Source organism: Mixophyes fleayi, chromosome 5 (genome assembly GCF_038048845.1).
Source record: "Mixophyes fleayi isolate aMixFle1 chromosome 5, aMixFle1.hap1, whole genome shotgun sequence".
In the NCBI taxonomy this organism is placed as follows: Eukaryota; Metazoa; Chordata; class Amphibia; order Anura; family Limnodynastidae; genus Mixophyes; species Mixophyes fleayi.
The window spans coordinates 194,394,092-194,416,756 of NC_134406.1; the positions used below are offsets into that span (position 1 = coordinate 194,394,092).

Here is a 22,665-nt window from a genome sequence, read left to right on the forward strand (position 1 = left end):
TTCCTATATGCCTCAAATGTTCTAGAAACAAGTTGTTTTTGTTTCTAGGCTGTCAGTATCTTTGCCATCACAAATAGTACGCTGCTCTAACTTCAAATACAAGAACTTCTTTCATTTTTGTTTTTTTGATGATAGTCATGCTGACAACTTTTTTTGGTCCATCAAACTCGGCAGTACAATTACATGAATTTGCTTTTAATAAATTACCATTTTTGCATATATCAGTCAAAGAACCAAGTCTAAATAGTAGCAAAGTAAATGCATTATTAATTTAATTGCCACAACCTATTTAGCTAGCTTCTATCATAATTTGTTGTAACACGCAACCTATCAGAGAACAGAGTCAAATCTAAAGCGCACAAAGTAAACAGATTAGATTGTCCTGGAGAGATTAGAATGTAGCAAGCTTGCACTATTCTAGCCAATACATTAATGTTTTAAACAGGTAAGAAGAAAATAACTCAATTTGCAGGAAATGTACGTTCAGCTTGCTGATGAATAAGTTTCCTGCTTTCAGCAGCCGTTCAGATATATCAATGTAGAGGTAGAGAACTGTTCATTTGCTTTGCTCTATATGATAGAGCACACAGCCATAATCTTAGGCATGATGGAGAAGTTTTTGGTTGGGGTAACTAAACTGAAGTTAGAACTTCCAATTCCAATCATCATCTAGTATCATGTCAAGCTCATTATAGACTATATTTACATATTTGTGAATTGCTGCGTACAATTAACTTGCAGCATTCTAGGATTCTGCTGCTTCTGGTTTTTGCAGGGGACTTAATAAATAGAGATAATAATCTTCATTACACAAGTTATTCCCTTCTTATACCATCATCTCTCCCTATGTTTAAGTGAATAAATGTAGTGCCCGCTGAACAAATACTGCAACAGTGGCTCTAGTATTTGCACAGCTATTTGAATATCACCTGCATTGTGTGATGTGAATGTGTACACAACACTATGACATATACACAAACGTATACTCGCTAATCTGGATTTTTTTTTTAAAACAAACTACAGTACAATATGTCAATATCTCATATATTAGTGTAACTTAGAGTACCTTTATGGCCAAATATCTATGGGTCAGCTGTTCTAATCTAGTACATCTGGGTACCAACACGTGGCTGTTTAAATTGACATGTAAGAGTCCTGGTACTTGTTGTTCCACAAAATCTACAGAGCACCAGGCTGCTTCAGCCTCAATGCCAGCAGCTCCTATGTTTGAAAATAAATCAAAGTAGTCCTGCACTATTAAACAATGTTACTTCTAAAATGAATGATCTGGAAAACAAAATATCAATGCAGCTAAAATACAAATCAATCCAATACAGAAAAGCAATGTGTTCCCCAATACAATAAAATAAACTTGGATGTCTCACACTGTATGTATTCTCAAACTGTGTGCAAACAAGATATCTCTGTACTATGTGCAAACTAGAGCTCTGTGTACTTTTCTGGTCCCTAACAATGCCGATCAAACCTTTCACATAGAAAGATTAGGCTGCATTGAACACATGCTTCCTTCACAAATATTTTTTTTTAACTTTAATAAAGTTTTATTACATACAATATGTATTATTGGTTATAAATAACAGCTACTTCATATTAAACTTGTATTTTAGGCTCAGATGTCTCCAAAAGTTTATTCTTACAAGAGCTCAAACCTCAATCGATTAAAAAAAAACTCTCAAACTATTGATCAGAAAACTGCAAAAATTACTCTCTTAAATCCCCCCTCTCTTTATAGATCATTCCTCTTAAATATACTGTATAATTATGATCATGAATTAAGACCTCTGAATGAACTTGCTTTATGCTTTTAAGTGAATAGGTCGTGGTTATGTGTTATTAAAATGTAAGGCTATAAGTCTGCAATTCTTAGATGAGACAGACAGACACCGGTCAAAACAAGACGCGTTATCAAGATCAATAGATCTTGTGTGTTCTTAAGTAGGACCTCCAGAAATGGACTTCAATTTCATAAAATGACCATTAGGGTTAAAAGATTTTAGTAAGCTAAAAGGTATTTTAAAATCAAGACTGCTTTTAAACCAGTTATGGGCACCAGGCGGCTCTCCGAGCCTACTCCAGTAGCCCTCAGCTGCTTCCGCTTTATTTCCATAGGTCTCAGATTTTATTTTCTGCTTTATGCCCTACTGAGCTAAACACGTCACCATAACAAGTGCTTAATGAAAACTGGAGCAGTTGGTGAAAGCCAGTGGGTCACAAAAGAGAGAATAAGACTGAACATGATCTTGTTCTTTTCCCAGAGCAGCCAACTGCTGTATCTGCGACGACTTCACACAAAATAAGGGTGCGTGCAGTTTGCACCACATAGCCCCTCTAATTCCTCCATAGGGAATAACTGCGTGACTCCTGCTAACTTTATTACAGCAATGTAAGGAATATTTAAGTGGGCCCTGTTATATACCATTGTGCTGCAAAGTTGTTTTTGGCTCCACTTACACATGTGAAGAGGATCACATTAAAAACAACAAGCGCAACAAGTGGACAGAAGGAAATCTCTCTGGAGAATTACGTTCCAGACTTACACCTGACTTTCAAAAGCTGGAGGACAATCTGGTCTCCCAGAAGTTACACTGACAAGTCAGAATTGTTTGTCATAGTTTGTCTAACATTAAAAAGCGTATATATGTTATTATATGTTGGTGCCTCTTTCTTTGATTAAAGGTATATTTGAACTCATTACTGAGATTAAGGTAATATGTTTTGGGGGCCACATATGAAGTGTGGCTCTTAAAATGTATCAGGTCACACATCACTGTAGCAAAACCAGCCTTCTTCCCAGTCACTCACCTTTCCTTTGGTGTTCCAACTCCATGCTTTCCCAGTAAATGGGTGTTTAGATGCTTCCTCATAACAAAAGCCACCCTGAAACAGAAGAAAGAAACTCAGTCTCTAGAAGAAATGTACTATTTATAAATGGACATTGCATATAAACACTGGCACACATTTTTCCTAAAAAAAATTGTTTTGCACTTTACTTTGTGATCCAGTGTATTCTTGGTTGGAGGGACACTTCCTGCACTCAGCATAGAAGTCATCCAGGACAATTATAACCTCTAAATACTAGATTGCGGTCACACTATAGGAGCAGATAGAGTATATGCTGGACGCAGAAATTGCCTGTCTGACATCACCAGAAAAGGCACAGTGGATTTATAAGTAGGGTATATTTTGAGTTTAATATAAGTAAACATTAAATGCAAATTATTCTTCACAATGGATCTTATTTTTCCTGTATGTACGGACTAAGCTTACCATATTAAATGAAGTGCCGAGGTTTAAAACAATATCATCGAAGTCCCCAGCAAGGAATACCTGATAAAGGTATACCTCAATTAGGGAAGCTATTGCATGCAGTCTGGCATGAATGGTCGTGTGTATCTACAATATCAGTACCACGTATTTAATTGAGAAATTACGCAGCATTTCAATGCATTTGCAATTTCTTTGCTTGGTAGGCTAAGTAGTAAATTGCCACTTCTACTTTTGAGTTTGCTCATAGATCCAACACTCCACAATAAATGCTAGTGTTATATAAATGCTTAACATATCACACATATAACCATAGTCTTTATTTTTTATACAATGTCAATAAATGCTGAGGGGAGCGAATATCCTTAATTTATTAAATGTGTTAAACTATATAACATAATTGTCGAGTTTAATCTCCTATACAACACTTGCAAAGAAAGACCAAAAACAGGTTAGTTAAGTACTGCCACAACAAACACATTGGATGTAAAGGATGCCTAGAATGTAAAACAATTTTTAGGAGAGGTTCACATAAGAAAACACCAGAATAAATGGTACAGGTCCCGCACAGCTGGAGCTGCCGACAATTTCTCATCTCCTCCACCTTAAAGCTCCCTCTAGTGATCAGAGTAATCAGGCAGTCTACTGTCATAGTAAATATTGGCTTGCAGTGGTCCACCCGCACACAACACCCACTTAAGCCTCAGTTTTCAACTGGGGCTGTAAGATGAACGGAGGAGCCCCTGGGAAATACAGCCGCATGGAGCAAACCCGGGGTTTTGGGTAAGGGGAGATGCACCTTAGTGACATTGTTTAGTGCTGCTCTATCTGATGAAAACAAAGTATTTCTGCTTTCAAAAATGAAAAGGGAAATCTTACATTTATTGCAAACAAGATGTGGGGACAGAACAGAAATCATATGATGACTGGAATCTACTGAATAGAAATTTAATTATGTTACAAGATGACAGAGACTGACAATTTAGATATCCAGCAAATGCAAAAAATACATCACAAATTGCTCACTTGATAAGCAAATGTTTCTGTTACAACTTGCAGTGTGAAAAGGACTCGCAAACATTTTTGTTAATTATGTATTACAGCTGTCCTTCATAAACTTAATTACTAATTGCTGAAAGGCAATGGGATTCTATTTGCATATGTACACGAAAGGCATGAAATATGCAGAAATATGATTTTAATTAGCATGCAATGATATGAAGGGATACAAATCAAACTGGCATGCTATACGATTTTTAACATTAAACACAGAATTCATCTAGACATTTCTCATATAATGGACACAGCTGAATTATGAAATGAAGAAAGCATTCAATTTAAAACCATAGCTTTACCAAACTAATATATTTCCTCCTTGCCAGAAAGGTATTTTGAAAAACACTTGTACGCAAAACCAAACCTTCTGCATCATGCAAATGATCACCTCATTATAAGGCATGTTGATTAAATAGATCTTTCCAAGACATGACTTTTTTTTTACCCGTGGGTACATAACAAACCAACAAAAATTAAAATAAATATACATAAATAAATCCCTGTAATCTTTAAGTTGAATTTTGTACATCTACCTATTTTAGTAAATTTTTTTAAATTTAATAACCGCATTATACCCAATTTGTACACGCAAATCAGAAACAATATTAAGAAAAAATTTGAACCTTGAATTATTGCAGTGAGGTTGGTTATATATTTCAAAATGTTTGATTTCCATAGTCTACCTTATAGAACAAGACTTAATAGCACCCACTTGATTTGATGAATAGCTCTGTGCTGACAAGCACCTTCTATTGGTAGCTATTTTGTGAATAAAGGCTTTATATTCCCTTAGCCTCAGGGTTTTGCTTCAGAGTTCATTATTGCCAGGAATATACTTCTCTCCTTGTATGCATGCTGCTTTCATGGGTGATCAATTAAATATTTGTCTTTATGATTCAAACATTTTACTAGCCTAATTGATTGCCTGCAATAACTATCAACCAGTCCTTTTATGTCTAGACTGTCATGCTATGAAAAATCTACATAGCTTCGTGTACATAGGAGAAGAGGGGTATTCTTTATAGATGTGTCCAAGTCAATGTGTTTTGATTGGATGGGAAGATTTACATTCGGTTTAATGCATGCTCAAGGCCCTAAAATAGGCAAGGCACTGCCAATGCAGAAAGGCATTAGACAATGCCATTTATTAGTTATAGATCTCTAAGGAGAGAATGATCAGCTTGTAATACTTGCCCTGTGGTCAATCTATTTACAGTTTTTCCTGAAGCATGATACAGTTTAAACCTTAGTGGTTTTGTACAATGAGTCCACATGTGATTTGTTTTGTAATTGATTCTGTTAGAAAATAGACTTGTACTGTACATATCAGCTTCATAAATTCATCCCTTATTCCAGAGTGAATTACATGAACACCAAGTTTGCCAAAGAGATGGTAAAATATGTAATTCTTCTCAAACAGATTAACTACATTCTCGGTTTATTTATACTTCTAGAAATGTATGTGTACCTTCTTGTCCCTTTTCTATCTATACGTGTCACACTATAAAAAGTCACCCACACTGGCAGGCTTAAATGGGAAAGCATCAGTTTAAAAAGGTGCTTTCTAATATTATGTTGTATAACATGTAATATTATTTCTATCATTCTTTAATATAACACCTTCTATGCGTGAGGAATAAAGATAAGTGTTTAACTTCACATTCAGCAATAAAGTAAAGATGTGGTACACCTGTCCCAAACCAAATATACCTGTCTAAGGATTGTTCGCAAATTGATCCTAAAGTTCTCTCTCTGAGAGAAAGTAATAAACCCTCAACTCTCCATATGTGTATGCCCCATACAGCTGAAGCCATTGGGAAATCTGACTCGGCTGGGGTACAAGGTAATTAAAAAAAAAAGTAATGTAAAAACTGCTAACCATTCATGGTTGGGAGGGAACAAGAGAGGTGATAAAGTTATTGTTAGCTCAACAATAAGAGATCTATTGATCAAAGTTAAAAAGGTACTGGTGTAACGAGTACAAGATTTTATGGAGAATATCCATTTGTATACGGTCAACTCTTCCATTGACTTAAAGAGCGAGGTGTTCACACATATTTATCTTGATTCAGGTAAATTCTATCAGGGCTGTAACATTGACTGTGAAATAAGCGTTAGGATCCCTTGCAAATTAAACACTTACACGAGTACATTTTTCAATCCATAGCATAAAGTATGTGCAGATGAGGTGCTTAGGATTACTGAGTCTAAAGGGAATACATTAGGCTTATCCCAAATAATGAGATAAGCCATACAAATGTCAAGTTCCTGTAATGAATTCTAGAGCCCTTCAAGAAATTAGGGATCATTGAAATTAGGATTCATGTTGTCAGCATAGTGTGAACGCTATTTTTTCCTGTACTCATGCCATGTTAAGAATAGACTGGAGGATATGTGACAACCCTAGCAAGTTCCTCTGCCCAAGGGACAAAATACTGGCCAACCACTCATTTGCACACACTCTTGTGCAAGGGAAAGAGTATAATATACCAACGTACCAACTTGCAGAAGGACTCCCCAAAATACAATATTGTAGCCCAGGCATAAAGCCATTCAGCTGCAATTATTGCCACCAAAACCTTTGACACACATCCATCATAGCAGCATTGGATGGTTGCAAAAACTCTGTAAATCAACTGATTTCATATTAGGAGAGTATAAAGGTTTGGACATAGAGATACATCATTAATTTAGTCTTTAGGCCAATATAAGGCAAGTATTTTTTCTTATCAGAAGTGATGATAAAACTTGCTGGGCTAAGGTCTTTACCTGGTTTTGGGAGTATAAAAATGAAAACTCTTGTAAGGAGATCAACTACCTGTTCTAGTTGTACATGGGAGAAGTACCAGTTCTGCATAAGATTGTGGGATATACAGTGTGCATATAACTGTTTGTAGTAGTGGTGGAACAAGCATAAATGTCTCTTCTAGCTTATTGCACACTAGATCAATAGAGTCCCTGACAGCTGTGATTGCTGGAGAGGAAAGACGTCCCCTTAATACCAAAGTGAGTATGTAGCCTGAAATCTCACCCTGTTAAGAAACAATTAGCTTTGGAAGAAAGCTTTGCTTTTCTATAATAAGAACATGCTGTAATCATGCTGTCTCAAGAACAATATGATGCAAGGTATACAACTTCTGCCCCTTGGTTTTATCCAAGGCTTGCTCTTCAATTTGAAAGGCTTGTTCAATATTACTGACTGGCAGAAAGGATGCCTCTGGCGTATGCACTAAAGCAGGCCTGTCCAACCTGCGGCCCTCCAGGTGTTGTGAAACTACAAGCCCCAGCATGCTTTGCCGGTAGACAACCAGTTGATAGCTGGAAGGGCATGCTGGGACTTGTAGTTTCACAACACCTGGAGGGCCGCAGGTTGGACAGGCCTGCTCTAAAGGAACCCCATACCATGCCAAGTCAGTTTTTCTCCTAAAGTACCGATAAATTTAGCCTCATTTATGGCTTAAATCAGGGTTTCCCAAACCCAGTCCTCAGGGCTCCCCAACAGTGCAGGTTTTCCGGATCACATGTGACATAAATAGGACCACCTGTGGATCTGTTACAATGTGTCATTCACTAATGAATACACCTGTGCTCCATCAAGGAGATATGGAAAACCTGCACTGTTGGGGAGCCCTGAGGACCGGGTTTGGGAAACCCTGGCTTAAATAATGAGAGGGGGGCAAATTGAGACATTTTTACCAAACCTGGCAGTATTCGTGTGAAGCTTCATATTACACTAATAGGGGGTGCCTGGAAAAGTTGCTTTGCCACCAAAATGCAAAATAGAGTAAACTATTGGTTCCCAGTCTCCACCAGCTCTGAACTGGTGCAAAATGTATTTTCTTTTGCAGATAGAAGATCGCCATTAGCCCCTCTGCACAGCAAACAATACATTGAATAAGCCAGCTCCGGAATAGGAAATCTAATTTCTGTACTGATTGGCGGAAATGTCCTCTCTCTGTCCCTCTCCTCCCCTCAGTCTGTGCAAATATCTGGTCTTCCCCAAATGTCATCTTGCTCTGTAAACCCATGCGTCTCAGCAGGTGAGCTTGTGTAAATCAATGCATGCAGCTGGTCCAAAGCTGGTTTTGCAGTGTGCAGAAGACAGGTTGTGCTTTGTAAATGATCTCTACATAATTCCTTTAAAAGTAATCAGACCAGTTTGACATAATTGTCTAATCATCCTGGAAGAGTGTCAACCAGAATGGGCTAAGTTTCCAAAAGGAGACATCACATCCCATTCACAATGGAGTGATCTGAGACAATGTATGCCAGTTATGTGTCCTGCCTTATCATGGGATGCTGTGCTTTACTAAGAAACACAGTCAATACGGGATAGCTATATGCAACAGGAGGAGTTGAAGAGTAAGTAATAGTGGAATGATGCAAAAACCATGCAACAACCAATAACAGTAAATGAGTATGTCTTACTGCTTGCCATATCATATTATCTCTTTAGATTTTAATGCATCTGTATAAGCATGTGAAAGGATAACTTGATAAGTAGTATATCATACAATAGATTAATACCTATGAAAGCACTGGTTAAAATGTGGAATAAATGCAGTGGAAATAATAACGTGAAAACCTTGACACAGATAATTAATTTTGCACCTAGAACAACAGAAGTGATACTGTGCAGGTATCCACAAAATAACAGAACAGATATTTCCAACATAAACAGCAAAACTGGTACTGTGTACTAGTCCATACAGAGCAATCAAGAGAATTGTAGCATACAGTATAATGTATGTGGTAGTACTTGCAAAATAGATATTGAGAATTAAATCCATATAACCTGTCAAAGTGAATATCATAATATGCTTGTAACAATAGTAGGTTCAATGTGGATTACTGTGGGAAACGCGCTGCAGAACAGGACTATACTATAGAGTAATAGGCAGCTGAGGCCAGTTCATTTTTAAAAACTCAGGGACATTAAAAGCCAGGGAGGGCCGCAGACCTGCATATATAATTAGGCACACAAACCCCTCTGCCAAGTACCAGGGTTGTCAGATTGAAAGTCGGAGCATAGATGGTAACATGTCATAGTAGGCTAGTACGGCAATAAAAGGTGGCATGTCACCCAACATGACTTTATACACCATCACATCACCATCAAATCACATCACAAATTATCCCAGATCCAACTCGGCAAAGTGAGTGTAGCTTCTCGAACACGTTAACTAGATATTATACTTTCCAATTATTATGACTCTCTTTCTCTGAAGCGCTCATCAAGCGGATTGAACCCTGCGGTCAAAGAGTGACTCCTTACAAACGAAATATAAGAAAACATTTTTTAAGGGTCTCCAAAGTTTAAAATATGTCTCATATCTAGTGGCATTAAGTAGTACTGCATAATATGAATCTGACGTCTGCAGCAAGGTCACACAACCCCACAAAGAGGAAAAAATTACATTTTAAATATGGCCAGTTCTTTCACACTGTTGTGACAAGCAGCTGAAAAAGAAGACAGTCTCATTCATGTACAATATTTAAAGCTGTTTGTGCTCTGTCTTTCACTGCATAATTATGCATTACAAAATTATATTAACCATCTTGTGTGTGCTGATGGCAGATCATTACAACGGTGAGCACTAGAGTATGATTTCTCTCCAAACTTAAATGGAGACTATAATTTCCATCATTTCTTGATGCTGAATACAGGAACTCCCACGTAATCTCTTGAATGGGTAAAATATGTAAAGAGTTAAAAGCAATATTTTGAAACTTAAGAAAAATATACATGCATTTCCAGCATAGTTCAGCAAAGATATGTTTTTGTGTAAGGAGATCACACAGCTCTTTATACCCAAGGCTCCAATTTTCTTGTGGCGACTGTGTAATATTTTGCAATGTAAAATTGACTGAGATGGAAGCTATTTTGCATGGTACAGTGGCCATGGCTAACAAATGAGAGTTTTGTGGGCTGAGAGTTAGTCCCCTGCCTCATCTGCCACCCCTAATGACAGCAGCCACCTGCTGTTTTATTGTCACAGCTGGAGTCAGTTCACACTCCTTGGTGCCGAGTTCTGCCCATGAGCGCCAAGCTCTCTCCTCGCCTCATTACTTTGATGAACTTTTTATGGTCAGCACCCATGAAGACCTCATCTAGGACTACAGAGCCCAGACTGGCTGCAGGGAGTGCTTGTAGCAAGCAATAAGGCACAGTTTTACTGGGGCTGCTACTGCCTGTCACTTAACAAGTCACTCTACCATACTTTCACTGAACAGACCTCAGCTGGTAAAACATGAATCACTTGGAGGTAACTAATATTCCTTTAATCAGTTTTGCTTGTGTGAAAAGGTCAGATAGTTTTAGTTTCTAAATTATAGACAGTAAGAAACTACTGAACAAAACAATCCAGTTCTAAATGAACAGAACTTGTACAGCTAGCAGCTTTCAGCATCATAATAGCTCTAGTTATTACAAGTTAAACTTAGCTTTCTTCAGCTATGATATTATACAACAGGTTTGCACTGCTAATTTTAATATTATTATGCTTTATCTACAAGTGTCAATGTATACCATGATGTTTTACAAGACCACTTGTTTCAGGTGATTGCAGCTGTAATATACTATAAAGTACTGTATAAGAGTATACGCTTGTTTTGGTTGTAAGTAGGTGTAACAGTAACATTATACTGGGAGTAATAAATCACAAAACGTCTTGTCTCCTGGGACACAGAAAAACAGAGAAAGTTAAACCTGTTGTATTAAGCATAGGTTCTGAGATGACTGACTCTAAGTTGCCCAGACTAAGTTATATGACAATAGGTTGAAAACAGCCATCATCATAAACAGAGGTGCTACACAAATCTGTGACCCATTGTCATGATTTTGCACGGTTTTGGTTTCACCAAGAAATAATTTAACATCCTTTAAGATACCCAGAAAATGACAATATTTTTGGGACAAGTAGGGGTTTCTTTGGTAACATAATAAAAAGGTTGTTGTTCTTTTGTTTTTTTTATTTTTTGTTTTATATTACAGATATTAACAGGGTATGACAGATAAAATTGTTTCCCATAATTTTTGAAATGGCTACTTTACATCTTTAGAGCATCCCAGAAAATTACCAGGGAATATATTCATCAAATTCTCTGGTCCTCTGGTCTATAGGAGAACAGATTAAAAGCCTCATTTAGGGATGAGCTCAATTTTGCAGCCTCAATGTGCATGTTAAATATGATCCGCACAAGTGCGCTCTTACCTAGTTATTTTGAGTTGCAAGTCTCTGAAGATTAAGGACTAGATTTACTAAACTGCGGGTTTGAAAAAGTGGAGATGTTGCCTATGGCAACCAATCAGATTCCAGTTATCATTTATTTAGTGCATTCTACAAAATGACAGCTAGAATCTGATTGGTTGCTATAGGCAACATCTCCACTTTTTCAAACACGCAGTTTAGTAAATATACCCCTAAGTGTATCCTGATGCAGCCGCATACTAGATACAATAGTAGAAGTTGCTTACAGCGCTTCAACTGTTGTATACGGCTAACATACGTGGTTATTAATCTTTCCATGTGTATATCATTTGTATTATGGTAAGAGTCCATCCTAATATGTGCTGTTGAACTTTAAATTACAGTGTTTGGCGTATGTACCCCTAAATGTGTAATTTGGCTTTTAAATAAATGTTAAAAAAAGTTAATGCACTATTAGCGTTATTCTTTGCTTTATATATGGAATGCCTGAATAAAGTCTATCAGAATCCCACATTCTTATGTGATAATCAATGCTGTTTTGGAACAGACATCTTGTAAGTGCACTCACAAAGGGAGTTGAAAGGATTCAAGTATTATTATTATTATTAATTTTTATTTATAGGGCGCCACTAGGTATCCGTAGCGCCGTACAGGGACAGACAGAAACACGATACAGGGTGAGACAGCACAGTACAGTTAACAGAAATCACAGTAACTCAGAAGCTCAATGAACAGCTAGATTAGAGGTGAGAGCCCCCAGCGGGGTAGAGACAGGGGTCGGAGGACCTCACGGAGGAGACAAGGAGCTGGAGAGCAGAGTTAAGGTGGTGGAGAACAGAAGGAGAGGAGGCCCTGCTCGGAGGAGCGTACAATCTAAGGGGAGGGTAGGACGGACAGAGACACAATGGTAGGAGGAAGGAATGGGGATAACGGAGGCAGGGACGGAGGGGGGGGGAGAGGAGAATGAAAAGGAGGGAAGTAGGAGGGGGACAGGAGAGGGAGGGGGGTAGGGGGAGACTGGGAGGAGGTCAATGGGTGGGGGGCTGAAGGGCTTTAAGGAAGAGGCTTTATTACTTTATATTTACTTTTTATGATTGACGGGTGATTGTCTTATCACAATTATTATTGGATTAAGAGGAAGAGGCATTATTTATACATGAAATTTAGCAGTGCTGCACTATGATGTGTTTTTTCGTGTTTTCTTTTTATATACACAATTTTTGAGAGTGAATATTGAAAAAGGATTTGAAAATGGATTGCTTGATATCTATGACCTCAATCTTCATGTCAATCATGGATTGAATTGTAAGAGACTGAAACTGACTTTTAGAATTTGCTATATCTTTTTAAGCTAATTTTGAAGAGGCATGGTGCACCCATTTGGATGTATGTTACTAATAGGATATATCAATAGCGCCATCTCTGTCCCTAATTTTTTGTTGTAATATGAGTTTTTAGGTTTTTAACAGATCAAAAATATAGTTACAGGGGGCTGCCTTTGATTCTGTGCACTAATTCACTTATTACATGTTGTGTTTTGTTGCTGTATACGGTGAATGTTATTATTCGGATTGTATATAGTAATCACAATAGTTTCTCAGTTGTGAAAATCATACAAAAATCCATCAGGAAGCCTTCGCCTTGGAAGCTGAATCGCATTGGTAACCTTTGACTAAGACATTCACTTCTCACTACCTGAACTCGACAACTTGCGCTCCAAAGTTGAACGCATTAATTACGCCTATGTGACTGATCAAATCAATGCTCTGTTTGTGGAGCAGTGGACATTATTTGTTTTTTAGACGCTTACCAGTGTGTATGCCAACATGAATAAAAAACAATTAATTTACTTAATCCCAGGTCACTCTATTCAATTTAGTTATAATTTATTTATCATTATTTTTTGCCACTCTGATGCTGACACTCACACACACGAACAGAACGAATACAGTAAAGTGAAGCAGATTCCATCAGGAACAATGGTCCCAGTGTATTATTTCTCATCAAATCACAAGTCAAGTCTGCACTGAGTAAGACATTTACCTGTATTTTCTTTTGACATTTCTTGAGGTGTTATACTGCTGGGAAATGTGGACATAGCTGAACACCACCTTCACGTATTCAAGTGTGGAATAGGATCATATGAACCCCCTCCGTACTTGTTGAACAGTTTGAAAATAAGAACTTCGGAAACTTTTGGGACATTAAGCTGGATTCATATAGTCTATTTGATGAACATTCTAAATTAAGGATCGTTTTCATCTACTACTAAGGAACTTTCACTACTGACAAACTATTGTGATTACTATATACAATTCCATATTAACATTCACTGTATACACCAGTTGTAGCGCTGTAAGCAACTTCTACTATTGTACTATTAAGAGCTATACACTTAGCTAAAGGAATATATAGAGCGCAAGTAGCCTATCCTTATTGCCTACTAGAAACACCAGCCATCATCATCAACTTGAACAACCTCTAGATCACAGGTTACAACTTAAACACATACATATTTTCTCTTTTAGACCAACATGGTTTGTAACCAACGCTCACATCTGCGTTGGTTACAAACAAGGGGTCAATGGAAGACATCAACCCTCTTGCATTCACGGTGAACACAACAAATGCAGCAACCAAAAGAAGAGACTATGTGGTCATTAGAACCAAACAGCTCCATACGCATCCACATGCTTTTAACATCGTTACAAAACATCAGTAAATGTATACCCCATGCCAGTGGGTCACCTTCCTTAAGATATTGGCTAGAGACCCCTCTGCTTATAGAGGTCAGGGACCTTGGAGAAATGGACTTCCTCTCCAAAACATTATCAGCTGCGGCTTCAGAATCTAAAATACATTTAGATCACAGTCACCATCTTTAAACTTCTTTTTACATCTATATAAATATAGGTGTAGTTTATTATATTAGTAATAGCAAAAAATGCATGCATTGCCTATATATATATATCTTAACTGTACAATGCTCATGAAAACTAAACAAAAACATACATATTCCAATCCTCTAAATAAGAATATTTAAATATAACTAATAAAACAATCAAATTAACAACTAATTAAACTACAGTATCACATCATCAATAAGTTATTTTCCAGAAATATTTTAAGCTACACCACTACAGTCACATAATTATAAAAACCCTACAAATTCTGAATACAAAATATTACATTATATTTACTTAAGTTTTGCTTACTTGTCATTAAGCTATGTAGTGAATGCATGGGTCATTAGCTTCATGAATCACCTAAAAACTAATAACCTCGACCATGGTACATATGGATGTAGGCTACGTAAATTACTACAATCATGAAATGTATTAAATAGATGCCTTAAAAATCATATGTTTCTATTATTATATATATACTTCTTAGCATGAAGACGCTAGGCAACAATAGTTTAAAAACACAGAGATCGGTTCAGAGTAACTAGGCCCAATGACCGATTTTAATCTTAATGTAACTGTGACTGGATCACTTATGAATAACTTATGGTATAAATTTATTTAACGGAAATAGAGCAGGGCGCTTATTTATATAATTGCACGTGCACTTATTTTTGATATTGTGCATATTTTGGTAAGGGAAATCTTTAATTTCTGAGACCATGGGGAGGAATTTTTTTTTTTTTCTGTTTTAACTTTTCTAGAGGAAATGCCTTATTTCTGATGTATATATCTGATACAATAAACCTTTGTGTTGAAAGCCTTTTGTACATCTTGGTGTAAGGAAATGTGTTGTTTGGGGATTACAACTTTCCTGGGGAATTCTTTTCTTTGAAAGAAATGTGTATTCTGCAACTATTGAAAGATAGGACTCATGCTAATAAGAACTTTTGATGTGTGAGGGTCATATAAAGATGCAATTAGACTTGCTAGCCACTGTAAAATGCAGGATCACACATCAAGGTTTTAAGATATCACAGATAAGCATAAATATTGTTAGTTTTGCAATGCATGTAAATCCATGTTTGTATACACACATTGCATCCTGATTCTAAAAAATAGCCTGTGTCCAAATCAGTATAAAAGCACTGTTTTGTACACTAAAATGTATCATTCTGATGTTCCATCTGACCTGACCACTGTTACCTTTATTCAGTGGAACTGTCCTTGTCAGGGCACCTGAGCGAAATAAAACATCACTCTTTGCTTCAAGACCCTGCTTGGCAGCTTCTTCAATATTGCTGTAATCCTGTGACCTGCAGATTACACCCTAAAACTAATCTGTTCTCCGGATGTTTCTGAGGTTGGACCTAGCTCTCCGGTACCATCACCCTGCAGCTACCCAGTGTGATAGGCCAGGGGGATCCATCCACAGCACCCTGATTCATAGTAAGCGGTCAGGGGTACCAGCACAGGAGTACACTAGCAGTGACAGTTACCCAGAAACGTGGTTCTGGGCACCATAAAGGAGCACAGTGTTGGCAGCAGACTCCTCCTACTGCGGCAGTATTCGGAATAACTAAAGGGTACGACGGCAAAGTAAGAACAGCTGGTTCCCAGCAACAACAGAAAGTAGTCACAGTAACCTTTATTTGCAGTATGTGATCGATCGATATAATTTCAAATAGACACAGTAATATTTTGATAAAACTATAGCCAATTGCAAGTTATTCCTATATAATGCAGCGCTCAAAAGAACATGAAATTATACATTAGTCAAAATTATCTACAGTTATACTTACAGTGAAACTAAGACCTATATTATAAACCTGTATTAAACATATAACAAAACCGTTGCTACAATTGGTTTACTTGCTCTTCTGCTTTGTATGTTGTACTAGCCCCAACTTTTAGAAACTTTGGGAGATAAAGTTCCATGTATGAGGAAGGAGTCTTCTTTAGCAATATTATGCCGCACAATTTATTATAGCTTTACAGTGTCTTTCCCACTGTAGCTGCCACTTAATACAAGCATTGGTTTACTACATGTCACAGCTCCCTTCAGCTCTGCCTTGCATACATCTTGCCAGGAAAGGTGATCACAATTATCATTCTAGTGAATTATCATTAGTCCTGGAAGCAGAAAAGCAAGTTGTAAGATTTGTATCACCGATTTAACGTAGCTTTTAATATGGTGAATTTTAAGAAGATTCATTAATGGGGTTTAGTTCTAATATTTCACCTAGAAAAAAGGATAACCTGATAAAGATTCCTATGTGCAGTCAAACTTTTAGAAGCACTTGCTAAAATATTAATTTATTAGAGGCGGCAAGAATATAATACATTTTCCCAGAAGCCCATGACCTGCAATAGATTTCTCAATACATATTGGGGAATTATAGCACTCTTGGTGAATATCAGGTTAAAAAAAGCATATAAAACACCAAGCTATTTGTGATTTGGATCATAGTGTGGGAATACAACCTAGGATCCCCCCAATCAAGAATGATTAGTACAAAGCATAAACATCTATGGAAATACATTAAGATCAAGTTTGTTTTTATACATTTTAGTTTTCTATACACAGTGTATGTGACGGTGTGGCACATTCAATGGGATTATAAGGCTTTTTAAATTGAAACCAGAAAGACACACATCTACAAATATCTTACTATACAGGAGAACCCCTTCTTGCTATACTCCCCACCATTAAGCTGGTTGTTCAGTTTCAGGTCCTTTAATTTTTCTTATTTATGGAGAAAACTCCTTTTATCAAAGCCTCACAATATGCACTATAAAAAAATATACACTATACAAAAGTATTCGGACATTTGACCATTACACCAACAGGGACTGTAATGATATTGTATTCAAATACATATACTTTTAATATGGAATTGGTCCCCTTTTTGTAGTGATAACAGCTTCCACTCTTCTTTGAAGACTTTCCACAAGATGTTGGAGTGTTTATGGAAATTTGTGCCCATTCATTCTGTAGAGCATTTATGAGGTCAGGCACTGATGTTGGATGAGAAGGCCAGGCTCGCAATCTCTGTTCCAGTTCATGCCAAAGGTGTTTTATTGGGTTGAGGTCAGGGCTCTGTACGGGCCAGTCAAGTTCTTCTAAATCGAACTCAGCAAACCCAGTCTTTGTAGTCCTTGCTTTGCGCACTGGGGCACAGTCATGTTGGAATAAAAAAAGGGCCTTCCACATGCTGTTGTCACAAAGTCGGAAGCATAGTATTGTCCAAAATGACTTGGTATGCTGAAGCATTAAGATTGCCCTTCACTGGAGAGAAGGGGCCTAGCCCAAACCCTGAAAAACAGTCCCATACCATTATCCCTTCTGCACCAAATTTCACAGTTGGCACAAAGCAGTTAAGCAGGTAACGTTCTCCTGGCTTTTGCCAAAAACACCCATCTGACTGCCAGAGAAGTGTGATTAGTCACTCCACAGAACACGTTTCCACTGCTCCACAGCCCAGTGTTGGTGTGTTTTACACCACTCCATCCGATGCTTGGCATTGGTCTTGGTGATGCAGCTGCTCAGCCATGGAAACCCATTCCATTAAGCTCCCATTGGCATGGGAGCTTCCACTGGCATTAAAAGGCATTAATGGCAAATAATGCCAGTGGAAGTTCAGAACTCTTCAGCTATGGAATCAGCAGAGCGTTGGCGACTTTTACGCACCATGCGCCTTAGCAGTCGTTTACCCCACTCTGTGATTTGACTCGGTCTTCTGCTTCGTGGCTGAGTTGCCATTGTTCCTAAATTCTTCCACTTTCTAATAATATCACTTACATTTGACTGTAGAATATCCAACAAGGATGACATTTCACGTCTTATTGCAAAGGTGGGTTCTTATCACAGTACCACGCTTGAAGTCACTGAGCTCTTCAGAATGACCCATTTTATATCACAAATGTTTGCACATGGAGACTGCATGGCAAGGTGCTTGATTTTATACACCTCTGGAAACGACTCTAATTGAAACACCTCAATTCAATAATTAGCAGGTGTGGCCATATAGTAAATTAACTAACTTACCCTTGTTACTCAATGTGGCTTTCTGATTATTCTGCAGACTTGTTTCATGACATGCACTATTATAAATTTTACCATTTTCTTTATTATGCTACTTCATTGAATGCTTAATTAATTTTCTATTTTACTTATTAATACAGATATTATGCATGGATTTTGTGATTGCCTAGTGAATTATCATTATTATGGTTTATGCGAGTTTAGGGGCATGCATTACCCAGAGTTTATGACAACCTTGGTCTCTGTCCTGATTGCCAATGTTGTCTTTACTAATTCTGGTGGTGTTTTTTGTCTTCATATCACTTGTGATTCAATGTACATACAGACATGAACTCAGTATATGTAATGGATTCTACACTCAATAGAGAATGCATTATTTCACATTCCTTTCCTTACTTTGGGATGCATTATTTGGGTATAGTATCCCACTATATTTTTTATGGTGGGGCAGTGTGGTGGCTTAGTGGTTAGCACTTCTGCCTCACAGCACCGGGGTCATGAGTTAGATTCCCGACAATGGCCTTATCTGTGTGGAGTTTGTATGTTCTCCCTGTGTTTGCGTGGGTTTCCTCCCACAATCCAAAAACATACTAGTAGGTTAATTGGCTGTCATCAAATTGACCCTAGTCTCTCTCGCTGTGTGTGTGTGTGTTAGGGAATTTAGACTCTAAGCTCTACTGGGGCAGGGATTGATGCGAGTGCATTCTCTGTACAGCACTGCGGAATTAGTGGCGCTATATAAAAATATGATGATGGTGGGGGATATACAATGCCATTAATTCTGATTAAGCAGGTTATTTTAAAGATTTTCTCTCATTTTAAACTTCTTTACGTGATATTATCAGAGTGGTGTTTCCATCTGGCTTCTTGACTTTTTAATTATTTCAAGAAACTTAAAAGTGACATAACAAAAATGACCAGTAATAGCCTGCTAGAATTGAGATTTACATCAAATCTTAAATCATTAGTTAGACATTTACAGTCCTTTGTCCTGGACACTACAGATGTCTGAGTGTAATAGGGATGATCCAATTGCAAAGAGCTACGGAATTTGCTGGCGCTATATAAATAAATGTTGATGATGATCATGTGCCAGCACTTGGACAGGTAGGAGAAGAACAATGTATATGGCTTATGTGTGTTTCATGCATATGTCACCCTATGGTTTCGCTACATTGATGATGTGTTCATGGTGTGGAGAGGAAGTCTCAAAATTATTATTTAGTTTAACATCAAATTAACCTATTAGTATTTTTACAAAACCAAAAGCAAGAAATACTCTCATCCACACGATGAATTTGTCACGGGCACTAGGAGTCTTTACCCAGGGATCACCAGGTGATAGGCTTACCAGAGCAGTATAGGTGGTAATATGGTACTCTGGTAGCAGGGTGATCACGGAACAGGAAATAGCAGATGATGAGATGCTCAGGAAAGTCTATGACTAGCAGCACTGGCAATATGGAAGTAGTAATACACGAGGAACTGTATGGACAAAGGACACGTGAAGGTAGTCAGTGGTCTGCGGTAGCAAGTTGTACCACTGCTATAGTGAGGAGGAATGTCCAACAGAAACGAGGAGGTGATGAGAGTCAGCGGTCTGCGGATAGCAAGTTGTACCGCTGTCTGAGTGAAGGAATGGAATCCAAGTGGAGGTATCCGGGGAGTCAGTGGTCTGCGTTAGCAAGTTGTACCACTGCTATGTGAGAGGATACTGGAACGGGTGAAACTGTAAACAGGAGTCAGTGGTCTGCCACTAGCAAGTTGTACCACTGAATATATATGTGAGGAGGTGCACGGGGAGAGACTGCCACACAATATATACACGGGCACCTTGACTTTGATCCACAGTAATATGTACAATATAAATGTATAAATGACTGAACAACACTGCCAATATAGAAAGTCTCTTGAAGTAATCCAGCATGAGATAACACAGTCAATGATGGCAATAGAGTCAGCAGATAGTACACTCCAGAGGAGAACCAACACAGTCAATGATGGCAATAGACTCAGCGGATAGTACACTCCAGAGGAGAACCAACACAGTCCAGCAAGGTATGCAATACACAGCACAGTCAATGGGAAGTATGCATACCATGGTTCAGGAGAAGGCAGTCAGACAGGAGTGCAGAGATACCTGAAGGGCAGGAGGCCGGCAGGATCCAAAGTCCCTGGATGGGTGAAGCGGTGGTCTAGCAGGTGCAGCGCACAGGTAGGTAGACCAGCAGGGAACACAGGAAGGCGTAGAGAGCGGATCAGTAGTAGATGGATGAGTAGCGCTGAGAAGTAACAGCAGCGGGTCTCTGCGGGAACACGGAGGTAGCCAATAGCAACCAGTAGGTGCAGTAACGATGGGACACCGGAGCAGAGTTGAACTGGAACAGTTGGTCACGGAGAGTAGCGGGTAGCAATAGTGGCAGCAGACTCAAGGAAACACGGGAGAGTTGACAAGGGCTGAAGACTGAAGCGCCCAGGGGCAGCGGATAGGAATCAGCCAAACAGTCACGATGAAACACAGACGGGTTGCAGGTTGAAGACTGTAGTGCACGGAGGCAGCGGATAGGAATCAGCTAGCAGTCACGATGATGAAACACAAACGAGTTGCAGGTTGAAGACTGTAGTGCACGGAGGCAGCGGATAGGAATCAGCCAAACAGTCACGATGATGAAACACAGACGAGTTGCAGGTTGAAGCCTGTAGTGCACGGAGGCAGCGGATAGGAATCAGCTGGCAGTCACAATCATGATCAGGTGAGTGGATGTGAATGAAAGACTGTAGTGCACGGAGGCAGCGGATAGGCATCAGCTAACAGTCCCAATGATGCATGGTAGAGTTGAAGTGATTAGAAGACTGTAGTGCACGGAGGCAGCGGATAGGAATCAGCTCACAGTCACGATGATACAGTAGATGGTAGAAGTGGTATGGGAACCACAATAGTAGAAGTGGTTTGGAAACCACAGAGGTAGAAGTGGTTTGGAAACCACAGGAATCAGCTGGGCTGAATAAACGAGGAAACACAGGAACACCTTCAGAGACTCATGGGGAATGAGACTCCAAGATCAGGCAACGTGGTGTTGACCATAGGTGCTTAATATAGGGAGGTTGCCTGATCTGCCAATTTAGTTAAAGGAACATACACTGGAGGTATGGAAAGGGCTGCGCATGCGCAGTCCCTCAGAATGGAGGACGGCCACGGTTCCTAAATGTCCGGGAAGAAGCACTCACAGTCCGGTGAGTGACAGTACCCCCCATTTTAAAGGTGGGCACAGAACGCCTGGAACCGGGCTTGTCCGGATTTTTGGAATAAAACTTCTTCAGAAGGGCAGGAGCATTAAGATCTTCAGCTTTGATCCATGAACGCTCTTCAGGACCAAAGCCCTTCCAATGAACGAGGAAACGGAGGACTCCTCGCGAAATTTTTGCATTCAATACCTCAGTAATCTCGAAATCCTCCTCCTGATGAACTTGAACTGGCTGCGGTGCTGAGGGAGGAGTCGAGAAACGGTTGATGATGAGAGGTTTGAGCAAGGACACATGGAAGGCATTGGAGATCCGAAGATTCTTAGGAAGAAGAAGTTTAACACATACTGGATTGATAACTTGAATGATCCTATATGGACCAATAAAACGAGGGGCGAATTTCATAGATGGAACCTTCAAACGAATATTTTTGGTAGATAACCAGACACGATCTCCAATTTTTAGTGGTGGAATAGCCTGCCTCTTCTTATCTGTGAAAGACTTATATTTGTTAGATGTCTTCTTTAAACAGGTTTTGACCTGAGACCAGATATTTTTGAAGGTCTGACAAGCAGTCTCCACAGCAGGAACTTGGGTGGGCGGGAGGGCAGGAAATTCCGGAAAAGACGGATGGTGACCGTAGACCACAAAGAATGGAGTTTTGGATGATGACTCATGGTACATGTTGTTATGGCCGAATTCAGCCCAAGGGAGCAATTCTACCCAATTGTCTTGGTTGGCTGAAGAGAACATCCTAATAAAAGTCTCAAGATCTTGATTGACTCGTTCCGTTTGTCCGTTAGATTGCGGATGGTAAGACGATGAGAGAGCTAATCGTATGCCCAAGGTTTTACAAAGGGCCCGCCAGAATCTGGAAACGAATTGTACTCCTCTATCCGACACAATCTCAGACGGACATCCA

At 38.8% G+C, this 22,665-nt stretch overlaps 1 protein-coding gene across 1 annotated transcript in view; it reads right to left on the reverse strand.

Annotated features, from left to right (window-relative positions):
• ZNF407 (zinc finger protein 407) overlaps positions 1-22,665 on the reverse strand; it is a 414,057-nt gene that overhangs the window by 219,677 nt on the left and 171,715 nt on the right. The window contains exon 4 of the mRNA XM_075213220.1: positions 2,824-2,898. Within this exon, the coding sequence (XP_075069321.1) occupies positions 2,824-2,898 (75 nt within the window). The remainder of the gene's footprint in view (positions 1-2,823; positions 2,899-22,665) is intronic.